The 20,095-nt window shown below is 41.1% G+C and overlaps 1 protein-coding gene and 2 long non-coding RNA genes across 10 annotated transcripts in view; 1 reads left to right on the top strand and 2 right to left on the bottom strand.

The window, feature by feature from the left end:
- The window catches only part of SNX9 (sorting nexin 9), a 114,607-nt gene that overhangs the window by 3,541 nt on the left and 90,971 nt on the right, over positions 1–20,095 (bottom strand). For all 8 annotated transcript variants that reach the window (XM_077898317.1, XM_077898334.1, XM_077898288.1 and 5 more), the window contains 6 exons: positions 15,927–16,030; positions 14,215–14,318; positions 10,350–10,427; positions 5,148–5,224; positions 3,900–3,989; positions 1,927–2,041 (listed from right to left, as the gene is read on the bottom strand). In XM_077898317.1, the coding sequence (XP_077754443.1) occupies positions 1,927–2,041; positions 3,900–3,989; positions 5,148–5,224; positions 10,350–10,427; positions 14,215–14,318; positions 15,927–16,030 (568 nt within the window). The remainder of the gene's footprint in view (positions 1–1,926; positions 2,042–3,899; positions 3,990–5,147; positions 5,225–10,349; positions 10,428–14,214; positions 14,319–15,926; positions 16,031–20,095) is intronic.
- Positions 5,617–8,101, top strand: LOC144314328 (uncharacterized). The gene is made up of 3 exons (XR_013380130.1): positions 5,617–5,723; positions 7,411–7,604; positions 7,934–8,101. It is a non-coding gene; the product is annotated as an uncharacterized LOC144314328 (long non-coding RNA).
- LOC144314335 (uncharacterized) lies at positions 17,064–20,087 on the bottom strand. The gene is made up of 2 exons (XR_013380135.1): positions 19,843–20,087; positions 17,064–17,837 (listed from the first exon to the last, which is right to left on the bottom strand). It is a non-coding gene; the product is annotated as an uncharacterized LOC144314335 (long non-coding RNA).

Genomic DNA, 20,095 nt, shown 5'->3' with positions numbered 1-20,095 from the left:
TGGGGGTTCTGGGTTGTGATGAGTCATCAACTGGTTTAGTCTCGCTGGCTTCGGGGCGCCAGTTCTTGACAAATCACTTTATTTATTTATTTATTTTTTTGACAAATCACTTTATAAAGAGGCTAGAAAAATAACCTGAACTGTCATGGCCAACAATACTTTCCAGTAGAGGGGCAATTTTTTGTTGACTTGCCTATCAGATACTCTGAAACCCAGTGCACACAATCCCTCATGTGTGCACATGGTTCTCACAGCGCCAATGGAGCAGCAGGTCGGCGTGGTGGTTACCCTCTGCAGACGCCTGCAGTTCGGAGTGGCATCTGTAGGCAGGACCCGGCAAGGCACCTGGCAGGCCCTGCCCTGTTCCTTCTTGCACAGCAGCTGCCTGGGCAGGTGTCTCAGGAGCCTGAGAAAGGTTGTACGGATGGCTGGGCACAGGGGGAGACCCTCTTCTGTATGGAGCTTCACTGCCCTGGGCAGTAGGGCTCCCAGAACCCAACCTCTTACCAGGTGAGCGGATCTTCAACTCTGCTGAATGTACTGACTCCAGATGACTCCCTTATGGAATTTGTCTCTCAGTACCCTACCCCACCCCATACCAACTCTGGCCTCATCACACCTCCACCTGCCTCTTCCCTGATTCTGCGCACCTAGAGAGCCAGCTGCAGGCATAAATTCCTACAGAGAGGGCACCATCCTAAGTTTTATGTTATCTGAAGTTGTATAAAGTTTCTCATTTATCTGTTTGGATAACTTCAAACACAGGTTCGAAGCCAAATCCCCCATTTCAAACCCTTCAGAAGCCAGATCTTCATTCAAGGAAGCCTTCCGGACATTCTGTGTCCCGCTCACTACCTAGTCCTGAGGGCTATTCCCTGGAAAAGCCTGCAAACGAGCACCAGGTCTTGTTCAGGCTCGGAACTCTTGGATCACAGAAGCAGCAGTTTTCTGTGTGGGCTTTCCAATTACCGTCTGGCCTCTCCCACCTCTCTCAGCAGTGTACCCCCCGCCTCCCACCATCAATGTTTTAATGGTTTCTTAATGTCTACATCAAGTCTAGGCTCTTCTGTCTGGCTCTCCAGGCCCTCCACTATTACCAGCACCTATTCTCCAACAGCCTATAAGGAGATCTTACTCCTGAAAGCTGATGATAAAATCTTGTACCATTATTTTGTATGGTTTTGTTCAAACTAGAGCATCCTTCTCCTTTCTCCTTTGCCCAAGCCTGCTGTCGTCCATCAAGACAGGGAAAATCTGTTCACTGCTCCTGTGTGCTGGAAAGCACTCAGATATGTAAAAATTAATTAATATCTTTTTACTAACATTTTGAACTTTTTTTGAAAAAGCATGTCCAAACTCCCTTTACATTCTGTGCTCCTGGGGGACAGAGGCTATAAACTGTTAAAAGCTGAACTTTGGAATCTAACACAGCATGATGATAGGCTAATATTAAGAGTTTTAAAAGGATCTTAACTGTCTATAAGAAATAATAAAAATGCACAGGCTCAAGCAGACTGTCATTCATAGTTATGTCAAAGAAATGGGTTCATTTTCATTAACACTGGAATCCTGCAAACAACAGGCTTAGGAGGATACTTATTCTTTTTTTTTTTTTTTTTTTTTTAATTCATTTATTCACGAAAGACACACAGAGAGAGGCAAGGACATAGGCAGAGGGAGAAGCAGGCTCCACGCAGGGAGCCCGATGTGGGACCCGATCCTGCTACTCCAGAATCACACCCTGGCCCGAAGGCAGACGCTCAACTGCTGAGCCACCCAGGCTGCCCTTAGGAGGATACTTTAAATCAGCTCTCACTTGCTTAGCTGTGGTTCACATTTAGATTTCTCTCTAGCTAGGAAAATAGCAACCTCCCTGGGGAGGAAAAAAAAATATCTCTGCTAGCTGTGCACAAACCTCTGTCTTACCTTGCAACGCATAAGACATAGTGCCAACCCGCTTCACCATGTTCTGTTTGTCCTGGGGGGTGATTTTACTAGTTGCAACCAGTTTATCACTTTCTTTCACTTTTTCTATTGCTCCCTGTGAAATACGAATGCAACAGTGTCAATAAAACAGTGCTCAAAGGATTAGTCATTAATTTAAAATGTAACAATGCCGACATATTCTATGACTGGCTACTGAATAAAAAAATCTCCCCACAAAATAAGAACATAGGAAAGCACCTAAGTATAACTTCCTGCAAGTCACTTGGAAGCAAAAAGGTTGCTATTCTTAAAAAACAGAACTAAGCTAAATCGGACAGTTTTAGGCTACAACAGAAGGAAAACCAAACAGCAATCTATTTCTGTAATCTCTGTGAGCCTGTGCCAGGACAAGAGTAGCACATGAGACAGAAACAGGCACCGGAGTTTAGAAAGTGGATGAGGGGCAGCCCCGTGTGTGTGTCGGGGCCCTCTTTGTCTCTATCGGTGGGGGCATGCTGTCTGTGGGTGCCTGGGCGTGTGAATTGTCAGCTTTGCTCCAGGTCTGTAAGGAGCACTGCATCAATTCCAAGTTGATACTCAGAAGTCGTGGTAAAAGCTGCCAAACGTTTCCCACTCCAGGATCATCACAGTGCTCATTAGAGCTGCCTGGGAAGAAAAATTTTCTACTCGTGCATAAATCAGGCTCCATGCCCAAAACTCTAACTGCTGGCATAAATCCCTACAACAAGCTAACTCTTCTGAGATGTTTTTTTAACTAAGACTTTTAGTTTTATTATGTTTATTTTACTCCCTATCCCTCTCCACCCCCGCCAGTTTTGTTGATGTGATTCACAGACAGCAAGGTAGGAGTTGAAGGTGTACGACAGTACAACATAACCATCTGAGGTCTGTCTTTACTGCAGGACGATGACCACAGTAACAGTTAACATCCATCACCTCACAGAGTTACAAGTTTGTTTTTCCCCTTGTGACGAGAACATTTAAGATCTACTCCCCTAGCAATTGCATTTCTGGGTACATATCTGAAGAAGGGGAAACCACTATCTCAGAGAGATCACTGCATTCCTATCATTACCCACAACAGCCACAATACCGAAACACCCCCCAAGTGTCCACTTGGTAAAGAGAATGTTCTGAGTTTCATATTAAATTATCTGAAGTTGCACAAAGCTTCCTATTTGCCCATACTACCCCTTCCTGAGGCTTGTATTATTGAGCTGAATGCTAAAATGGCCACATGTCAGAATTGTTAGGGTCACAGACCAGCCCTTGGCAGAGATTTTCCTAATAAATTCAAGTATATTACAACATCCCAGAGTACTATAGTTGATAAAATGCCCCTATTCTGAAATAATGAGTTGGAAACAGAAAAACTAACCAGAATCAAAAAGTGAGGACATCCCAAAACATGTCAAAATTCAGTTCAAAAAATACCTTTATGGTGGGACTTCTATAGTTTCCTTATTAGCACAAAAATATAAAATCGACGTTGACCATTTAAGTTTTAATTAGGAACCCTTCGTCAGGCCCAGGGACAGAATATCTTACTTCATCTTGACGGGGAAGGAAGGGTCTTTAGTGACTTGCCCAAGCAGCTTACAGAGGTCTCACTAGTAAGGGAAGCAGTATTCCTAATCTTGTTTTGAATTTCAAATAGCATGATTATTTTGTTTGATACCTGACCTAAGTATAGGCAGAAAGGAGTATTTTTCACATTTTTGTTCCCTCAAAATAGTCTGTCTATAGAATCAAAGAAACAATAACCCATAGCCTATATGTGTTATGGGACCTCACTAACTGAACACCACAGGCAGCTCCGGCCGATTTCAGAAAGCTCTTCCTTACTTGGGGCCAAGCTGACCGACAGGGCCCTCGCAGGTGGCCATGCAGGTGGCCCTGCGTAGCAGCCCTAGGTCACCCGTGTCATCTGTGCACTTCTGTGCTTAAGTTACCTTGTGGGCGCCGATAATATCAGGGAAGCAGCCAAGGAAGCCTTTATATTCATGATTACATTCCATGAGGAAATGAAGATCTTTCTTTGGCTAAAACAAGACACAGGGTGGTTATTCCTGGCAGAGAAATCCAGACCATCAAGGCCAAGAAAACAGTTGCCCAGAGGACTTGCATGAGCCAAGCCCCTGGGGTACTAGTTACCATACCAAGGGCTATGCAATCAGCCTAGTTTTCCTGCAAGAAAACAGGCCCCAAGACTACTACATTCTCAATTGTAGATTGGAGAGAAAATCATAAAACATCAGATCGTTTTTAGGCTGGCTGATAAAAATTAGTTATTTTGAGGCGGCTTCAAATATAATACTATTAGGGGGGAAAACTGGTTAATATTACTCATACACAAGCAAAGAAGATGTAGTAACTTAATGTTTAAATTTTGGCAGAGAATGTAAATTATTACTAAAGATCTGGTAACTATCTTAAGTGGCAACTTAAAATATTTCAATTTTTCTGAATTATAATTTTAATAGCTATGTTATGCATTTCTACAACCTAATCTTTTTCTTTTCTTTTCTTTTTTTTCAACCTAATCTTTTTCTATAAGGAGCAGTAGTCAATGACTAACACGAAGGGGTGTGCAACGGGTGTATGTGCACAAATACGTATTTCAATAAGTTGTCTGAAAAACTTTTAATTTAGGGATTTGAGACACAAATGTCAACACAGATGTCTATTCCCCTTAAGGGAATTTGTTATTGGTTATCTGTCAAAAGAACTGGAATCAGGACTACTGAAGGCCTCAGTAAAAGCCATGTGACTCTATCAAAGACCTTCTCCCTGCTAAATCCCCCACTGGTGCCTTCTCCTTTGTGGCTGCTGAATGCTGAGAACCTTACAGAGTAGGCTCTACTACCACCGTTTACCAGGTGGGTAAAGCAGCCTCAGACAAGCTAAGAGTCTAAATGGTGATATGAACGGTGTTCCTGATAGAACATTCCAACTCCTGATGGCTGAGGATGGATCCAGCCATTGACACTGGAAGATACTCATTTAGATTTCTCGATGATAAATGTATCCATCACTTTAGCTTAACCAAAGAAACACTATTACCATATACAATTAACAAAAGATACAGAGGAACATAAGAGGAGAGTTGTTGGCAAAGTTTGTTTTAAAATAGGTTGAAAGAACATGTGGATTGGACAGCAGCTGCTGTGCCCTGGAGCTACATGGGTCTCTGTGGATACCTGCTCTGCCACAAGACCAGCAATTTCTTCGTAAGTCTTTCCTGCTTCGGTGATGGCAGCGTTGAGATCCGTTTCGCCTGGAAATCATTACAGCTACATCAGTGGTCATATGTACTTTCCCTTCGCATACTTTACTTAAAAATCTTATTATAGAAAACACTATACTTTTCAAAACTAGAGGATAGGGTAACAAGTTCCCATCTACCCATCCCCTGGCTTCCCAGTGAACAACTCATGGCCAGTCTTTCTGCAGCACCCATACTGTCCGCCCCTAAAGTCCCCCTTTCACTGGCCATGTAACAATGCACCCATAAATTTGACCTCAAAGATAAGCACACTTTAAGTTCTTTTTTGTTTTGATTTAAGATTTCACCTTTTTGAGAGAGAGAGCGCGTGAGAGGGAATGAGCATGAGCAGGGAGTGGGCAGAGAAGCAGATTCCCTGTTGAGCAGGGACTCTGGGGTCATGACCTGAACTGAATGAAGGCAGTTGCTTAACTGACTGAGCCACCCAGCTGCCCCAAGATAAGCATTCTTTAAAAAGCAAGGACAATATCAACACAACACTGGAGACAAGGTAACTGCTCCTGATAATCCAGTAAGTGGACAGCTCTCTGGAGTCTGGAATCAAGCTCGCTGCTTTCAGGACTCAGAGAAAGTCCACATCATAGAGAGCTGAAGTGTTTCTTTAGTCTTTAGGTTCTTTCTCCTCCCTTTTTTCTTGCCAATTTCTTTTCGGGGGTATTGAAGAAACTAGGTGCCTTGGTACCCACAGTCTGGGTTTTGCTGTGTCTGTGGTGATAATGCAGTCCTCTGTTTCCTGTACTATCTAAATCTCTCATTTTAGGAAAGGTTTGCAAAGTGTTGCTATTCTACTTCTATCACTCCTTCTTGATCTGAAGCATTTCTATTTTTTTAAAAAAGATTTTACTTATTTATTTATTTATTTATTTGACAGAGAATGAGCACAGCAGAGGTAATAACAGAGGGAGCGGGAGAAGTAGGCTCTCTGCTGAGCAGGGAGCCTGACACAGGGTTTGATCCCAGGATTCTGGGATCATGACTTGAGTTGAAGGCAGATGTTTAACTAACTGAGCCACCCAGGCACCCTGAAGCACTTCTATAAAGAGAAACTTCCCTTTATTGACTATCTGATTACCCTGAGGTATTGGAAGATAAAAAGCAGATTAAATGCTTCTTTCTCTCTACTGTTTTTTCAGAATAATAAGCTGATCCTCTAACCATCCCCCTAAAGGTAACAGATTAACTTTTTAAAAAAGTATCATCGCAAATCTCGATTTAAACATATTTGATATGCTTCATTGCACAGAAAGAATTATTTTCACTAATGCTTTAATTTTCTCTTTACTGGCTGTGGGAGGCTTTTCACATCAGCATCTGAGTTCTGTTAGGAGCCTGGTTCATCTGGGTGGAACAGTGTCTAGCAATGCCCCTGTGGGTGGCGCTAGAGGTGCTTCTCGTTACTGGATTGGATATTTCTAGGCCTTTTCAATGAACAGAGCAAGGCAAATTGTATTTTTTTAAAGAGGAAAACCATGAGCTCATATCAGTATTTCCAATTCAAATTTAGGACTTCAGGATTTTTCATGTATTTTAAAACTTGATTTTTATCCTTATCTCTTTCATTTAAAAAACTTAGTTCCTAACAATGGTAATATATTACGTATTTGCTTTACTCTACAAATATGTAAGATAGTTTTAGAAGTTATAGAATAACAATATTAACATTTTACTGCTATCTATATGATTACTGAAAACAAAAAAGATTTTTGAAGTCTTTTAGACTTTAAGGCATCTACTACAAGGGATGCATAATCAAAATACAATGTTTGATGGTGACGTGAAATAATTCTCTGCGTAGTTATGCCTTCATCTTGATGTATCAAGTGATTTATTTTGCTTTTTAGAGATTTTTTTTACGTTTTGATTTAAATTTACTTTCTAATAATAAATGTAAAATAACAAACATAAATGTAAAACATTCCCATGATTCCAAAGTAAAATCTATAAAACAAGATAAAACCACAGGTGTAGCTTCTATACCCATTCTTCTTCTCCGCTACAGAAAACAATCTAAATATTTTTGTCAATTATATTTCCATGATAATCCATAAGAACAGGAAGTGCTTCATGGATCTGTGTGAAGGCCATGCTAACAGTCCCTGTGTTGTTCCAGTATGAGTTTATGTACTCACAGAGGGAACATGGAGGGTTATAGTTAACATAATCTGAGATATTCTTAGGAACTGGAATCATCCAAATTATTGCAAGATCAAAGAGGGCAGCACTGCTCCAAGACACCAGTACGTCCAAGCAAAGGAAGATGTGGTAAGACACAGTATGCAACTCTATATACTTTCATCTGCCCTGAAACGTGGAGAGCTAGTCCGTGGGGACTCCAACAGTTCTTTGAAAACAAGATCTCTAGCTGAGTGAAGTAAGTCAGTCGGAGAAGGACAAACATTATATGTTCTCATTCATTTGGGGAATATAAATAATAGTGAAAGGGAATATAAGGGAAGGGAGAAGAAATGTGTGGGAAATATCAGAAAGGGAGACAAAACATAAAGACTCCTAACTCTGGGAAACAAACTAGGGGTGGTAGAAGAGGAGGAGGGCGGGGGGTGGGAGTGAATGGGTGACGGGCACTGGGGGTTATTCTGTATGTTGGTAAATTGAACACCAATAAAAAATAAATTAAAAAAAATAAAAAAATAAAAACACATAAAAACAAAACAAAACAAAAACTTTTTTTCCTCTTCACAGAATGGACTATGGGGAGCAGGATGAAGCAAGGACTTTTGAACACCAAGAACTAACTTTATGTAATAAGATTAGAGACTTTTAAGTATAAAGGTCAACAGGCCACATTCCAGTTACTTCAATGAGAACCAACCATAATAAAATAAAGTCTACTTTTTTTGATTAAAAAAAAAAAAAAGAAAGAAAACAAGATCTCTAGTAAGTTGAATGGTATTCCACACAAAACTTATTACACGGAGTGCTTTTAATACTTGACAAAGTGTCATTTGCAATATGAATATTTGATGATGCACTGAATGATGGTTTTAAGCAGGGAAAACATTAGGAAAACAAGCAGCACTTCTGTGAGGCGTGGTGTAGAGGGGGATCACAACGGGTGGGTGCTGTGGAGAAGGCAGGGCCTTAAGGGTCATCTTATACTCCATCTCCCCTCCAGGAGGGTCTCACCCTGCTGGGCATCCCCCTAAGCTCCCCACAGCCCCTCCATCCCACCTTTCTGCCTGGTTGCTTGGGGACAAAATCATACAGATATATAACTCTGGAGAGAAGCTGATCATTTTGAAGGTATGCAGATTCTCCTGAAATTTACAGGATGAGAAATATATGGAAAGATTTATGTACAGTGTGAAGCTACTAAAGAATGTCTTTAGGAACCATTTCCCAGATCACCAACTGCCCTGATCCCTTTTCAAGCCTTTGGTTCAATTATCTGCACCCTCTAAGAATACCACATTTAGTGAAGAGTGATTTGTCCCTCCTAACATTCAACTAGGAGAACAAATGAATTGCAGTTCACAAATTCTGTGGTCTAGTTCTGAATGATTTTTAAGTTTCATATCTGACTTCAATGAATGAAGTCCTCAAGTCTGGGTCCATGCTACTGGGAGGATCATGGTTGGGCTTAAAAATCTAATCTTGGAACAGTTCCATTTCTAGTTAGGATGGGGACAAGGGCAAAGCTCTTGCTCTCAATGTAGTAATACCAAAAAAACTAAAATGTCATACTTCTTACAGTCACTGAAGCACTGTGGGAATGTGGAAATCCAAATGAAGTCAGTGCAGAAAGGGCTGAGCCTTGCACCCTGGGCAAGTTGCTGAGGCTGGAGGCATGCTGGGTGGGAAAAGGTGCCTCCCTCAGGGAGAAGAATTTTGCTGGGATGGGAGGCACCGCTGCTTTTACCAGATGCACGTAAGCTGGTGTGAGGGACCGGAACCAGGGGGAGCCCCATATGCAGAGCTAGTTCTCTCACAGGGGTTTTGAGTACTAAGAGGGATGGCGGGAATTGAGGACAGGGCTGGAGGACAGAGAGCTCTCAAGGGGGGCTTAAGGAAGGCCCAGATTCAGGTGAGCTCTGACCTGTAAGGACACGTTCAGGGTCCAGCATCTTCAGAACAAAAGCTCTCATCCCGTCAAGATGAGAGTGCTCTTAGAGTCCTGCCAGCACCTCAGCAATGGATGTGGCCCTAGACTTGGCCCCTCCATTAATCCTGTGTGGCACCCTGGCTGGGAGGCTTATCTTTTCAGTTCTATGTCCCTCATCTTGAAAATGAGGGCGCCAGATTAACTAATCCTCAAAACTCCCATCCGATCTAAAAGTTGGGATTATAAGACGATTCAGTCAGGACAAAAAGAAATATTCCTATATGGGAGCTCCACATCTTACATTCTGGTGAGAGACTGATTTCTTGATCCTGAAAATACTCAGACTCTGACGTCCACAGACCTATTTCCCCTAGGTATCAGAATAACCACTATGGCCAAATTACCGGTTCTCCCACTTCTGTAAGTGACTGGACACACTCAAACTTAGTAAGTGCCACTCACCTGACAAATGCTTTCACTGCCTACCTGGCTCCACAGAGCAAACTAAACAAAAGTAAACCAAAATGTAAAGGAAAACAGCCAGCTTGTTCTCACAAGTGCTGTCAATGTACAAGTGCAATGAATTCAAGATTCGACAAGTCAGATATACAGTATGGAATATGCTGAAAATCATGATAGGTCATGGAGAGACATAGGGCAACGTGGATTTGTTACTTAGTCAAAACATTTCCTACAAATGGCCTCGATGAATTATGGCCTTTGTAACAGGAAGACTTGACTTCTGAGTTTGGCAGAGAGACGAAAGCAAGGGCACAGGGTTACTTACCATAGCTGCCTGTTCTAGCAAAACAGAGGAGCAGTGTCTGAGCACCAAGAAGCTAGCAAGAAAATACAGAGTATAACCATCCTCTCTGCTTTTCTCGCAAGTAGTAAGGTGGGGTTGCAGAAGTCCTGAGTGGAACAGTCTAGCCAATCTAAGTACCAGTGACAAGGGTCCTTAGCTGAAGAGTTTCTGTTTGCATGCAAGAGCCTGAATGGGGTGGCTGCTTTGCACAAGACACCAGCGGCCCAAAGGGTAAATAAATACAGACGTACCTTGATAACCACTGGAACTAAACACTGTTGCTAAACTCTGCAAGGCTTTTCCTATCTTCTGATATTCCTTGGGTAATGCTGAAAGGGAAAAAGGAATACATTGTTAACTAGTCCTCTGAGCAAACAGAAATGGGATCCGACTATTTCCTAAAAGTAATTACTTTTATCATAAAAGAAATCTGAAGTTATTCAAGATATTCTATATTCTTTAATAAAATTATTGGCTTTTTAAAATGAAATTTTTTTCAATAAAAATTTTGTACTAATTAATTGTTCAATTAGTAGCAGGTGCTATTATTATGAGTTACCACCCCAGCTGACATCTTTGTCCATGGAATGAAACAGAAGTGACTGGGAATTTGTCCAGAAGATGGTTTCTAGTTGACAGTGTGCTTGCATGTACCCCATCCTATCTAATCACCACAACAACCATCTCTGTTCCATGGGTTAGGAAAATAAGGCTCAGAGAAGTGAACTGACTTGTCCAGGGTCATATGACTAATAAAATGGTGGATGGGCCACTTGTGATTCCAAATACCTTGCTTTCTCCACTGTTATGTATGCATGAATGATTATTTGCAAAACAAAACAAGGTGGAAGGCAACAAGGTGTGGAGAAAAATATGGCAGAAGGACTCAAGAGGACCAGGGAGGAAGGATTTTGGCTTTCTCATCTGCATAATATGATTAATGAAGCAATCTCTGAGGGTCCTTCTAGTGATACAATTCTAGCATTCAAGGGTCACTCTGGAGAACTTTCTAGATAAGAGTCTGTATCTTAGGTTATTTTCTTTGCATCTGTAAATAGTTCCCTTAGACACATCTATTGCTTTTCAGAAGAAAGCCTTATTTACACTTGAAGACTTAGTACAGTATTAAAGAAGAAAAATTCAAATGTTTCTTTAAAAAAGTCTAGTTCAGAGAAATCTGAAATATGGTCTATATGCTGCAATAATCATGGAACACAAATTCAAACTATATTAGCTTAATTTTAATAACTTGCTTAACTTTTATAACTATATATGAAGTTAAAGACATTTGCCATGTGCTTGACCGCACTATGTGCTAGATTTCTCACTTCAGAGATTAGGAATTTTAAGAAACTCTATTTTGAGAGAAAAGGAGAAAGAAGATCCTAACATCAAATCTTAAACCAAGTGCTTCAAACTCCTCCACCTCTCAAAAAGGGAGCAGCCCTAAACCAATATCTTCTATTTCATAAATTTGACCTGGTAGGTTACATGGGACATGAAGGTGACTAGATGTTAGACATAAAAGGATTTAACTTTTTTTTTTTTTTTTAAATCTTAAGTAGCCTCCATGCCCAATATGGAGCCCAATTCAGGGCTCAAACCCAAAACCCTAAGACCAGGGCCCCAACTAAGACCAGGAGTTGGACGTTCAACTAACTGAGCCACCCAGGTGCCCTAAGGACTGAAAGAAATCCTAAACCCAGATTTTTGCAAGATCCTTAAAATTTTGATTGTAAGATTTGTACTCAAAATATTTCTAAAAAATAGGGAATAGCTTTAAAAGAATATACAGAGTTAAAGGATTTGCTATTCTTACGGCCTCATAAGAGCTTACAGCTGAAATTAATTATTTTACAATGAAACCACTATTTGAGAGAAGCATCACTCCCCTTTATGTTTGTAACACCCTGTGACCAAAGGCAGCCAGTCAGTTTGTTTTCTAATGATGCATTTGTATACGTGGCCATTTCGGGCTTAATTAGTGCTATATTTGGGATACACCATATTTCTTTGCCATGAGAAAGGAGCAACTGCTATTACTCCCAGTGTCTGCCCCTCGAGCACGAACAGCTGGCAAACTGCTACAAGTGCCTTTTGTCGATATAAAATATTACATGAGTGGTACAGGGTCATTCACTGTGAACAGGGCCTTTTTTTCTCTGCAAAGGGCCAGACAGTAAATATTTCAAGCTTTGGGAAGCCACGGGTTTCTGTGGAAAGTACTTGAGTCTACCACTGTAACAGGAAAGTAGCCACGGACAGTACGAACATAAACGGGCAGGGCTGTGTTCCACTTTTACAAAAATAGGCAGCAGGCCGGATTTGGCCTCCAGGGCACAGCCTGCCAACTCCTGATAAGGCTTGGATTTCAGGTCTGGATTTGAGAGATCTCACTGTTGCTATTAACTTGGCTATGCTATCTTAATAATTCACCCACAAGTCATTCCACATTCAGTTTCTTATGCATTAAAATTATTTTTTGACTTCTAAGTGAGGGGAAAAAATAAAATTTGAAGAAAAACATCACTTGTTAAAAAATGTTCACAAAACAAATCATGAAATTCCTTCCTATGCTGCACATCAGTTTAAAAGTGGGTATGTATTATTTTTATAATTCAAAGCAGAAGCCATTTTTATTAAGAGAAAAACAAAACAAAACTGAATATAACTGAATATAACAAAACTGAATATAAGTACTCTTGTAGGGTGTATAAGGTGAAGGCCAGAAAATTCATAGATACCAGCCTTATGGCCAGCCTACTAGCCTCAGTACTAGGTTAGGGTACTCAGTCAGGGACTTGCTGCACTGCTTTCTCTAGGATTATAACATGCACAATCCCTAACTAGGGCACAGTTTTCCCTCTGAGACTCGGAAGGCTGGGCTGGCAATAAGGGCAGGATGGGTGGGCAGGGGAGGAAACTTCTGAACACTGATGGCCCTCAAAGACCGTGTGAATGCTGTGCAGCGGTGACCTGGCCTCTGAAGCCCACAGAGCGTCAGAGGTGGGGGGACAGCTACCAGGTGTCATCCCCACAGCCGACAGTGACTGTTTCTAGCCTGGGCTACGTGACACAAGGGCTGCATGGTGCCAGGGAATACAGGAAAACACAGTTCTGGAGAATGATAGTGTAGACACAAAGGGAAGGGGTATGTGTGGTGGGTGGATAAGAAGTCCCTGATGACAGGGAAAGAAGAGGCAGAAAGCCACAGCTAGCAGTGCCACCTCTCCTCACACTACTCTTGGTCTATCCCAGCTCATGTTTTCCACAGCCAACTATCCTGGTCTTTCTAAAAGTTAGGGCTGTAGCAAGTACAGATGGCCCCTGACTTAACAATTTATCAACTTTATGGTGGTGCCACAGCAATAGGCATTCAATAGAAACTGTCCTTGGAATTTTGAATTTGGATCTTGTCCCCAGGTGCAGGTCTGCGGGGGGACTGTCTCTGTGATGCTGGGCAGCTAGCAACCACGGGGATAAGTGACCCACAGGCTGACAACCAGTTTGTACCTGTACAGCCATTCTGTTTCTCACTTTCAGTACAGTAGGAGATATTCCACACTGTACTATAAAATGGGCTTTGTGGGAGATGGTTTTGTCCAACTGCGGGCTGATGTCAGCATCCTGAATGTGTTTGGCATAGGCCAGGTTAAGCTGTGAGGTTTGGCAAGTGAGGTGTAGTGAATGTATTTTCAACTCAGGATATTTTCTATTTAGGATGGGCTAATAGGGATGCGACCCCATTGTAAGTTGACGAAGATTTCGTATATAACACCTTACCAAATGGATAAAGATGAGAACATGAAATCATGAGATAAAAAATAACAAGCCCTCTCTAAAGACACGGAAATGATGAACTGTCCATAGATTATAAACCCCAAATAACTAGAAAGCATTTAAGGGAACATGGTGTCTTGTGAGAGCTCCTGAACTGGCTTTGTTGGAGTCAAATTTCTGCTAAGTAGGGCTGATGAGTGAGGTTCACCAAAGGGCTCTAGATATGATATTACTGGAGTTCACTAGACTGACAGTTCCTCAGGGTGGTAAAGGTCAGAGCACTAAGCCTGTACTGCCACCCATGAAAGCCCAGAGCTGCCGTGAGGATGGACTTACGCCCTGTGCACCGCTTCCAGTGCTCCTGCCCCACGGTCAGCAGCTCCTTCACGCCGTCGTCCATGGCTTTGGTGAATTTACCAACAGCTTCGCACTTCTGTTCTCTGTGGGGCCAAAACACAAGAAGGCATGTCCTTGACTTTGCTACCAAATGGTCCAACAGTGTGACATGCAGGAGGAGAAAAATCAACATGGTCAGGTGAGACTCACGCTAAACATAATCACGGGTATTTGTTTTCTTGCATTGTAATAGTTGCTCTCACCAGGCTTGATTCAGATTTTTATTTCATTTTATTTTAAGATTTTATTTATTTATTTGACAGAGAAGAACACACAAGCAGGGACAGCAGCAAGGAGAGGGAGAGGGAGAAGCAGGCTCCCCATGGGGCAGGGAGCCCGATATAGGGCTCCATCCCAGGATCCTGGGATCATGACCTGAGCCGAATACAGGTACTTAATGGACTGAGTCTGCCAGGTGCCCCTTCTTTAGAAATCTGAATCAAGGGGTACCTCGGTGGTTCAGCTGATTAAGTATCTGCCTTTGGTTTAGGTCTTGATCCCAAATCTCTTGTTTCAGGGAGTCTGCTTGTCCTTCCCCCTCTGCCCCTCCCTTCTGGTTATGTTTGCTCTCTTTCAAATAAATAAATAAAATCTTAAAAAAAACAACAGAATTTTAAAGAATTAAAAATTTGCCATTTAAATGTTTAACTCTGCTTCCCTTCCTCCTTCAATTCCCTGTGAATTTTAACTAAAATTATTCTGAAGTAAACAAAATCATGATTTCTTGAATATCTGAGTGGAATTCTATCAGTGGAGGTACCCAGTGGTTCTTCATTCATTTTAACAAGTACTTTAACAAATCAGAGAAGGTAACATAGATACACAACCAGGTAAGTGATTCTGAACATCTTTGGCTGAGGATGTAAAAAGTACCAACTTGAAAACTCACCCCAATAATCATGTTAAATGGAAAAAAAAAAAAACCCTCCAGATCATAAGACAATGCATAGCATGAGGTCCTTTTTGTAACAATTTTTCCCTGAGCTATATCTGTGCAGGTGATGTTTCAGAAGACTATATAGACCTAGGCCAACATATTAGCATTGATTTTTTTCTCTTTGGGTAGTTACAAGATTGTGTGTTGTTTTTTTTTTTTGTTTTTTTCTTGTCTCTACGTTTGGTAACACATAAGTGATAATTCTATAAGAAAAAAACTTAAAATCCCCATGATTTCTTGTTGGCCTTTAAATAGAAAAGGAACTACTTGATTTTCAACCAAGCCTACATTTAAAAAAAATTACATAATTAAAAAAACAAATTAAAAAATAGCACAAAAATGCAGGCTAGAGATTCCCTTCCTTCAAGGCAATAATCAGAGATTTCTGCTTTGTTGAATATTACATGGGTGTGCTCTATGCCATTTTCTTTTATCATTCTTTATTAGAAATGATTAGAAACCACTGTACCAGATAGGAAATCACTGACTTGAAGGTAAAAAGGAAGCCGACTTCCACCTGATGTTATGGCTAGAAAGAGAGCGCTCTCCTGCACAAGTGAGGCTCTCCTGAACACCTGACCACGGCCCCCACACCTTCATGCGGTCTAGCTCAACACCCTGCACCTCTGCTGAGGTCGGTGACACCAGCCAAGGCCTGTCAGCACAGAAGGTGGACACAGGTTGGGAAAAAGGGAAGTGTGACAATATCTCTTACATTTCTAGTAGGTCCAAGTCAGGTGCTTCTGGTTCCATGGTGGAAAATATCATAACTCCCACCAGCTCATCTTTCTCGGCCTTTCTCTTCCCACTTTTCCATTCCTGCAAATAAGAACATCATAATGTTACAGGGGGGAGCAGTGTCAAAATAGGTTTCAAAATTCCCTAATGCAACTGGCTCAGTGATGGACTATGTTTAATTTTTGGCAGCAGCTCCCGTGCTGTTGCCCTTGGCACCGTGGGATGTCTCTACATCCCAAATGTAATTTCGGTGCACGAACAGTGCCAACACACAGAGGGGTCCCTGGGAGCCCGAGGCCCTCAGAGTAAGGTGGTTCCATCACTGCCCCTTCCCCATGTACAGCAACGTAACACAGTGAACATAAGCACCCTTAGGAATCCTGACCAAGAGAAAGAAGCCAGCATTCCAGAAGCCCCCATGTGTCCCATCCCAACCGCCCCCCCCCACCCCCTGTTCACTCCCAGAACAAGTAACACATTATCCTTTCCTTAGTGGTTCCTGGTTCCTCACTTTCCTTTCAAGTCTTACCATCTAAGCACAAGTCCCTCATCAGGGGGTCTACTAGTTTTTTGAACCAAAAAGACCATGTATATACGTATGCTTTTGTGTCTGGCTTCCTGTGCTAAGCCTGTGCTTACGAGCTACATCCACAGTGTTATCAGAGCTGCCGTGCATCGATTCCATTGTGGCACAATGTTCCACTGTATGATTACTCCCCAGTTTATTTCTTCATCCTCCCACTGGCAGCCACCCCAGGCCCCCCAGGTGATGAGTAAAGCTGCTATGTACACATATCCTGTACACGTGGGCACCTACGGGTCAGGTACACCCCTAGGGTGGAAAATGTTCAAATTTAGCAGGTAATGCCAGATGGCTTTCCAAACTGGTCTTACCCATTTCCACACCCACTGGCAGTGTGTAAAGAAAGCTCCTCAGTCCAACAAGAGCTTCGTTTGGTCAGTCTTTCTAATTATAGTCATTTGAGGACGTGAGCACTTGTATTCACTGTAGTTTTAATTGGCATTTGCTTGATGACTAATGAGGTTAAGCACTGTCCTACACATTTGTGGATTACTGAGGTACTTCCTTTTGTGAAGTACCTTACCAAATCTCTTTTTCTACTGGGTTATCTTTCTTACGGATTTCTATGGGTTTTCATATATTCCAAAATGCAGCCCTTTGTTGGTTATATATGTTCAGATCTTTAGCTTGTTTTTCACTTTTAGAGGCTTCTTTTGATACAGAGCAGTTCTTAATGATAATATAGTCTAATTTATCAGCTTCTTCCTGTGTGATTAATCATTTTTGTGTCCTATTTCAGAAATCCTTTCCTACCTTGGGGGTATGAAGATATTCCCTTATGTTACCTTCTTAGAAGCTTTACTGTGTTGCCTTTCACATTAGATTTGCAAATCGCCGGAGCTGATTTTTTTAAAAAGATTTTATTTATTTATTTCAGAGAATGAGAGAGAGAGAGAGAGAGAGAGAGAGAGAGAGAGAGAGAGAAAGGGAGTGTGCATGAGCAGGGGGCAGAGCAGAGAGAGAGGGAGAAGCAGATTCCCTGCTCAGGACAGAGCCAGAGCTAGGGCTTGATCCCAGGACCCTGATATTATGACCTAAGCAGAAGGCAGATGCTTTACTGAACCACCCAGGTGCCCCATGGAGCTGATTAAAACAACAACAACAACAACAAAAACTTTACACAATGGAAACTTTCAAATACATACAGAAGTACAGAGAAAAGTCTAAGCCCCGCTCAGACTCAGTTGTAACAGGTATCAACATTTTGCAGTCTTGGTTTTTCTATTCTCCTCCTTTCTACTTCTATTTTCTTCTTGCTGATTTTATTGGAAGTCTCAAACATAGTGTCATTTCACCTATAAATATCTTTAATAGATAAAGCTGTGTTTTAAAAACATAACCACAATTCCAGTGTCAAATCTAATGAAATCAATAGTAGACTGCTATGAGTGGTAACCAGACTTCATTTTTCCCCAATGACACCACCAAACTGACTCAACATCATTCACTGGAAAGACTGTCCTATTCCCACTGTACTTAGCACCATCTTTGCCATAAATCAAGTGTCCACTCTGTTCTGTTCTACTGGTCTGTTTGTCTCTCCTTATGCCAATATCATGCTTTTAAAATTATTTTAGCTTTGTAACGAGTCTCAATATCCAATAAAGCCCTCTTCCCACTTCCTTCATTTTTAAGAGCACCTTGGCTTTCTTAGTGCTCTGACTTTCCACATGGATATAGCATCTTTTCTGTTCCTCAATCCATGAAACAGTATTGGAACACTTAGCTGGGTTTTTCTTTTATTTCTGTCAAAAATGTTTCATAGTTTTTTATGTAGAGTTTTTGGGTACATTATCTTGTACTTATTCCCAGATATATTTTTATGCTATTGTGATAGTTTTTTATAGACTTTCATTCTGTGTTTACTGCTGGTATGTAAATATGTGAAGTCATATATCCAGCTATCTTACTAACCACTTATTTCTAGTAATTTTTCTGTAGGTCTTCTATGTCCATCCATCTACACAAGCTACTGCTGGCCAAAGAATCATAGCGTTTAGTGATTATCTAGTTTTTTTTTTTTGGATTATCTAGTTTTACACTGTCATTTAGCAGGTGAGGAAACTGTGGCCAAGACCACAGAAGGGGCTAGAAGCAGAGCCCAGGCACCCTGAATCCAAGTTCTTTCTTTTTCCTATTATATCAAATCCATCCAAAGTTCCCAGTGTCTAGATTTATTATTATTTTTAATTACAATACTCTGTATAAAACACAACTTTTAGAAGTGCTTTCTAAATCAAATCTTTGTAAAATCAGGACTTTTGTTAAAGTCCTGTGGGTAACAGTAAGGCGACAAACTTGGGAGGGTATGCCTTATAGTTTTTGTGTCTAAAGAGTAACAAAACTGATGGACAGAACTCACTCGAAGAACCCAGTGGTTACAGGGCATATTGTGAATGAACCACTACATCTCACCAGAGAAATAAGAGTTTTCCAGGGCAGCTTGTAGGGCTAGACCTGCGATCTCTACAAAAATTGTTGAAGCACCTCCATGTTTTCTAGCTCCTGGCCTGGTTACATGTAACACATTGAAATGAATGAGCCTGCCAATTCTAGAAATAAGCAGTAACTGAGAATAAGGCCCAAATATTTATACTAAGTTAAGTGTATGCCTATGTCTGTAAACACATACAGTGCCTGATTATTTATGTTTATTATAAATGTGTTCACATTAACAAGGGGAAAGTACTATAAAGCAGTTTAGCGAGTAAATCTCTGAAAGTTCTAACAAAGTATGTAATATTCTAGCATTTAAATAAACTTGAAAATAAGTCATGACTTTTTTCTAGGATTGTAATGTATTTCATATCTGCTGTTGGCATCTGAGCTGACTCATGCTTTTATTCTCTGCATTGTTTTCTAAGATATGTAATATTTGTTATAAGAGAAAGATGGAGAAAACATCTTTTTACAGAATAAAAAGATACAATATAGAGTAAAAGCTTACTGAGAGAGAGAAAACTGTTTCCAAAGCAGGACAATAATGAGATGTCAGACAGCCAATGTTTTCTTGATTCTCAACAAAGAACACATGGCCACTGGCAGAATGACTATCCATGGGGACAAAGAGAGACTGGCATTCATTACTGTGGACTTGGGATTGCAGTTCTGGAAAAATGACTTGGTTTTGAGAAGGATGGTCTACCTCTGAATCTACTTTTCTTTTCATAACATTATCACACTGCAAGGTCAAAACGGAATCTTAAGAACTCATTCACTCTACTTCCCTGACTTCATGAGACTAAAATACTCTGCACTGTTTGGGGCCTTTCCTATCTTTAAAAGCATCTTGGGGAAAAACATTCCTCACCTTATCATATCCTTCACCTCCTGCCCACTCTGGGCCACTCTATTCCAAGTTTATGGAAGACCATTCTGGCAAGCAGTTCTTCCACAGAGCAGGACTAATTTCCTCTGGTTAGGATCTAGGGTTCTGCCCCTCGTGGTCTTTGGAGGGAATAAGAAATAGCTAACCAACATCCTATTAACTTTCAGACATAAAATTGATGCAAACGTAATAATTCTCAATATGACCTGAGACTATCACAATTAAAAGGTCCTAC

Source organism: Canis aureus, chromosome 1 (genome assembly GCF_053574225.1).
Source record: "Canis aureus isolate CA01 chromosome 1, VMU_Caureus_v.1.0, whole genome shotgun sequence".
Classification (NCBI taxonomy): domain Eukaryota; kingdom Metazoa; phylum Chordata; class Mammalia; order Carnivora; family Canidae; genus Canis; species Canis aureus.
The sequence above is the reverse complement of the archived record's forward strand: the minus strand, read 5'-3'. Positions and strand labels throughout refer to the sequence as shown.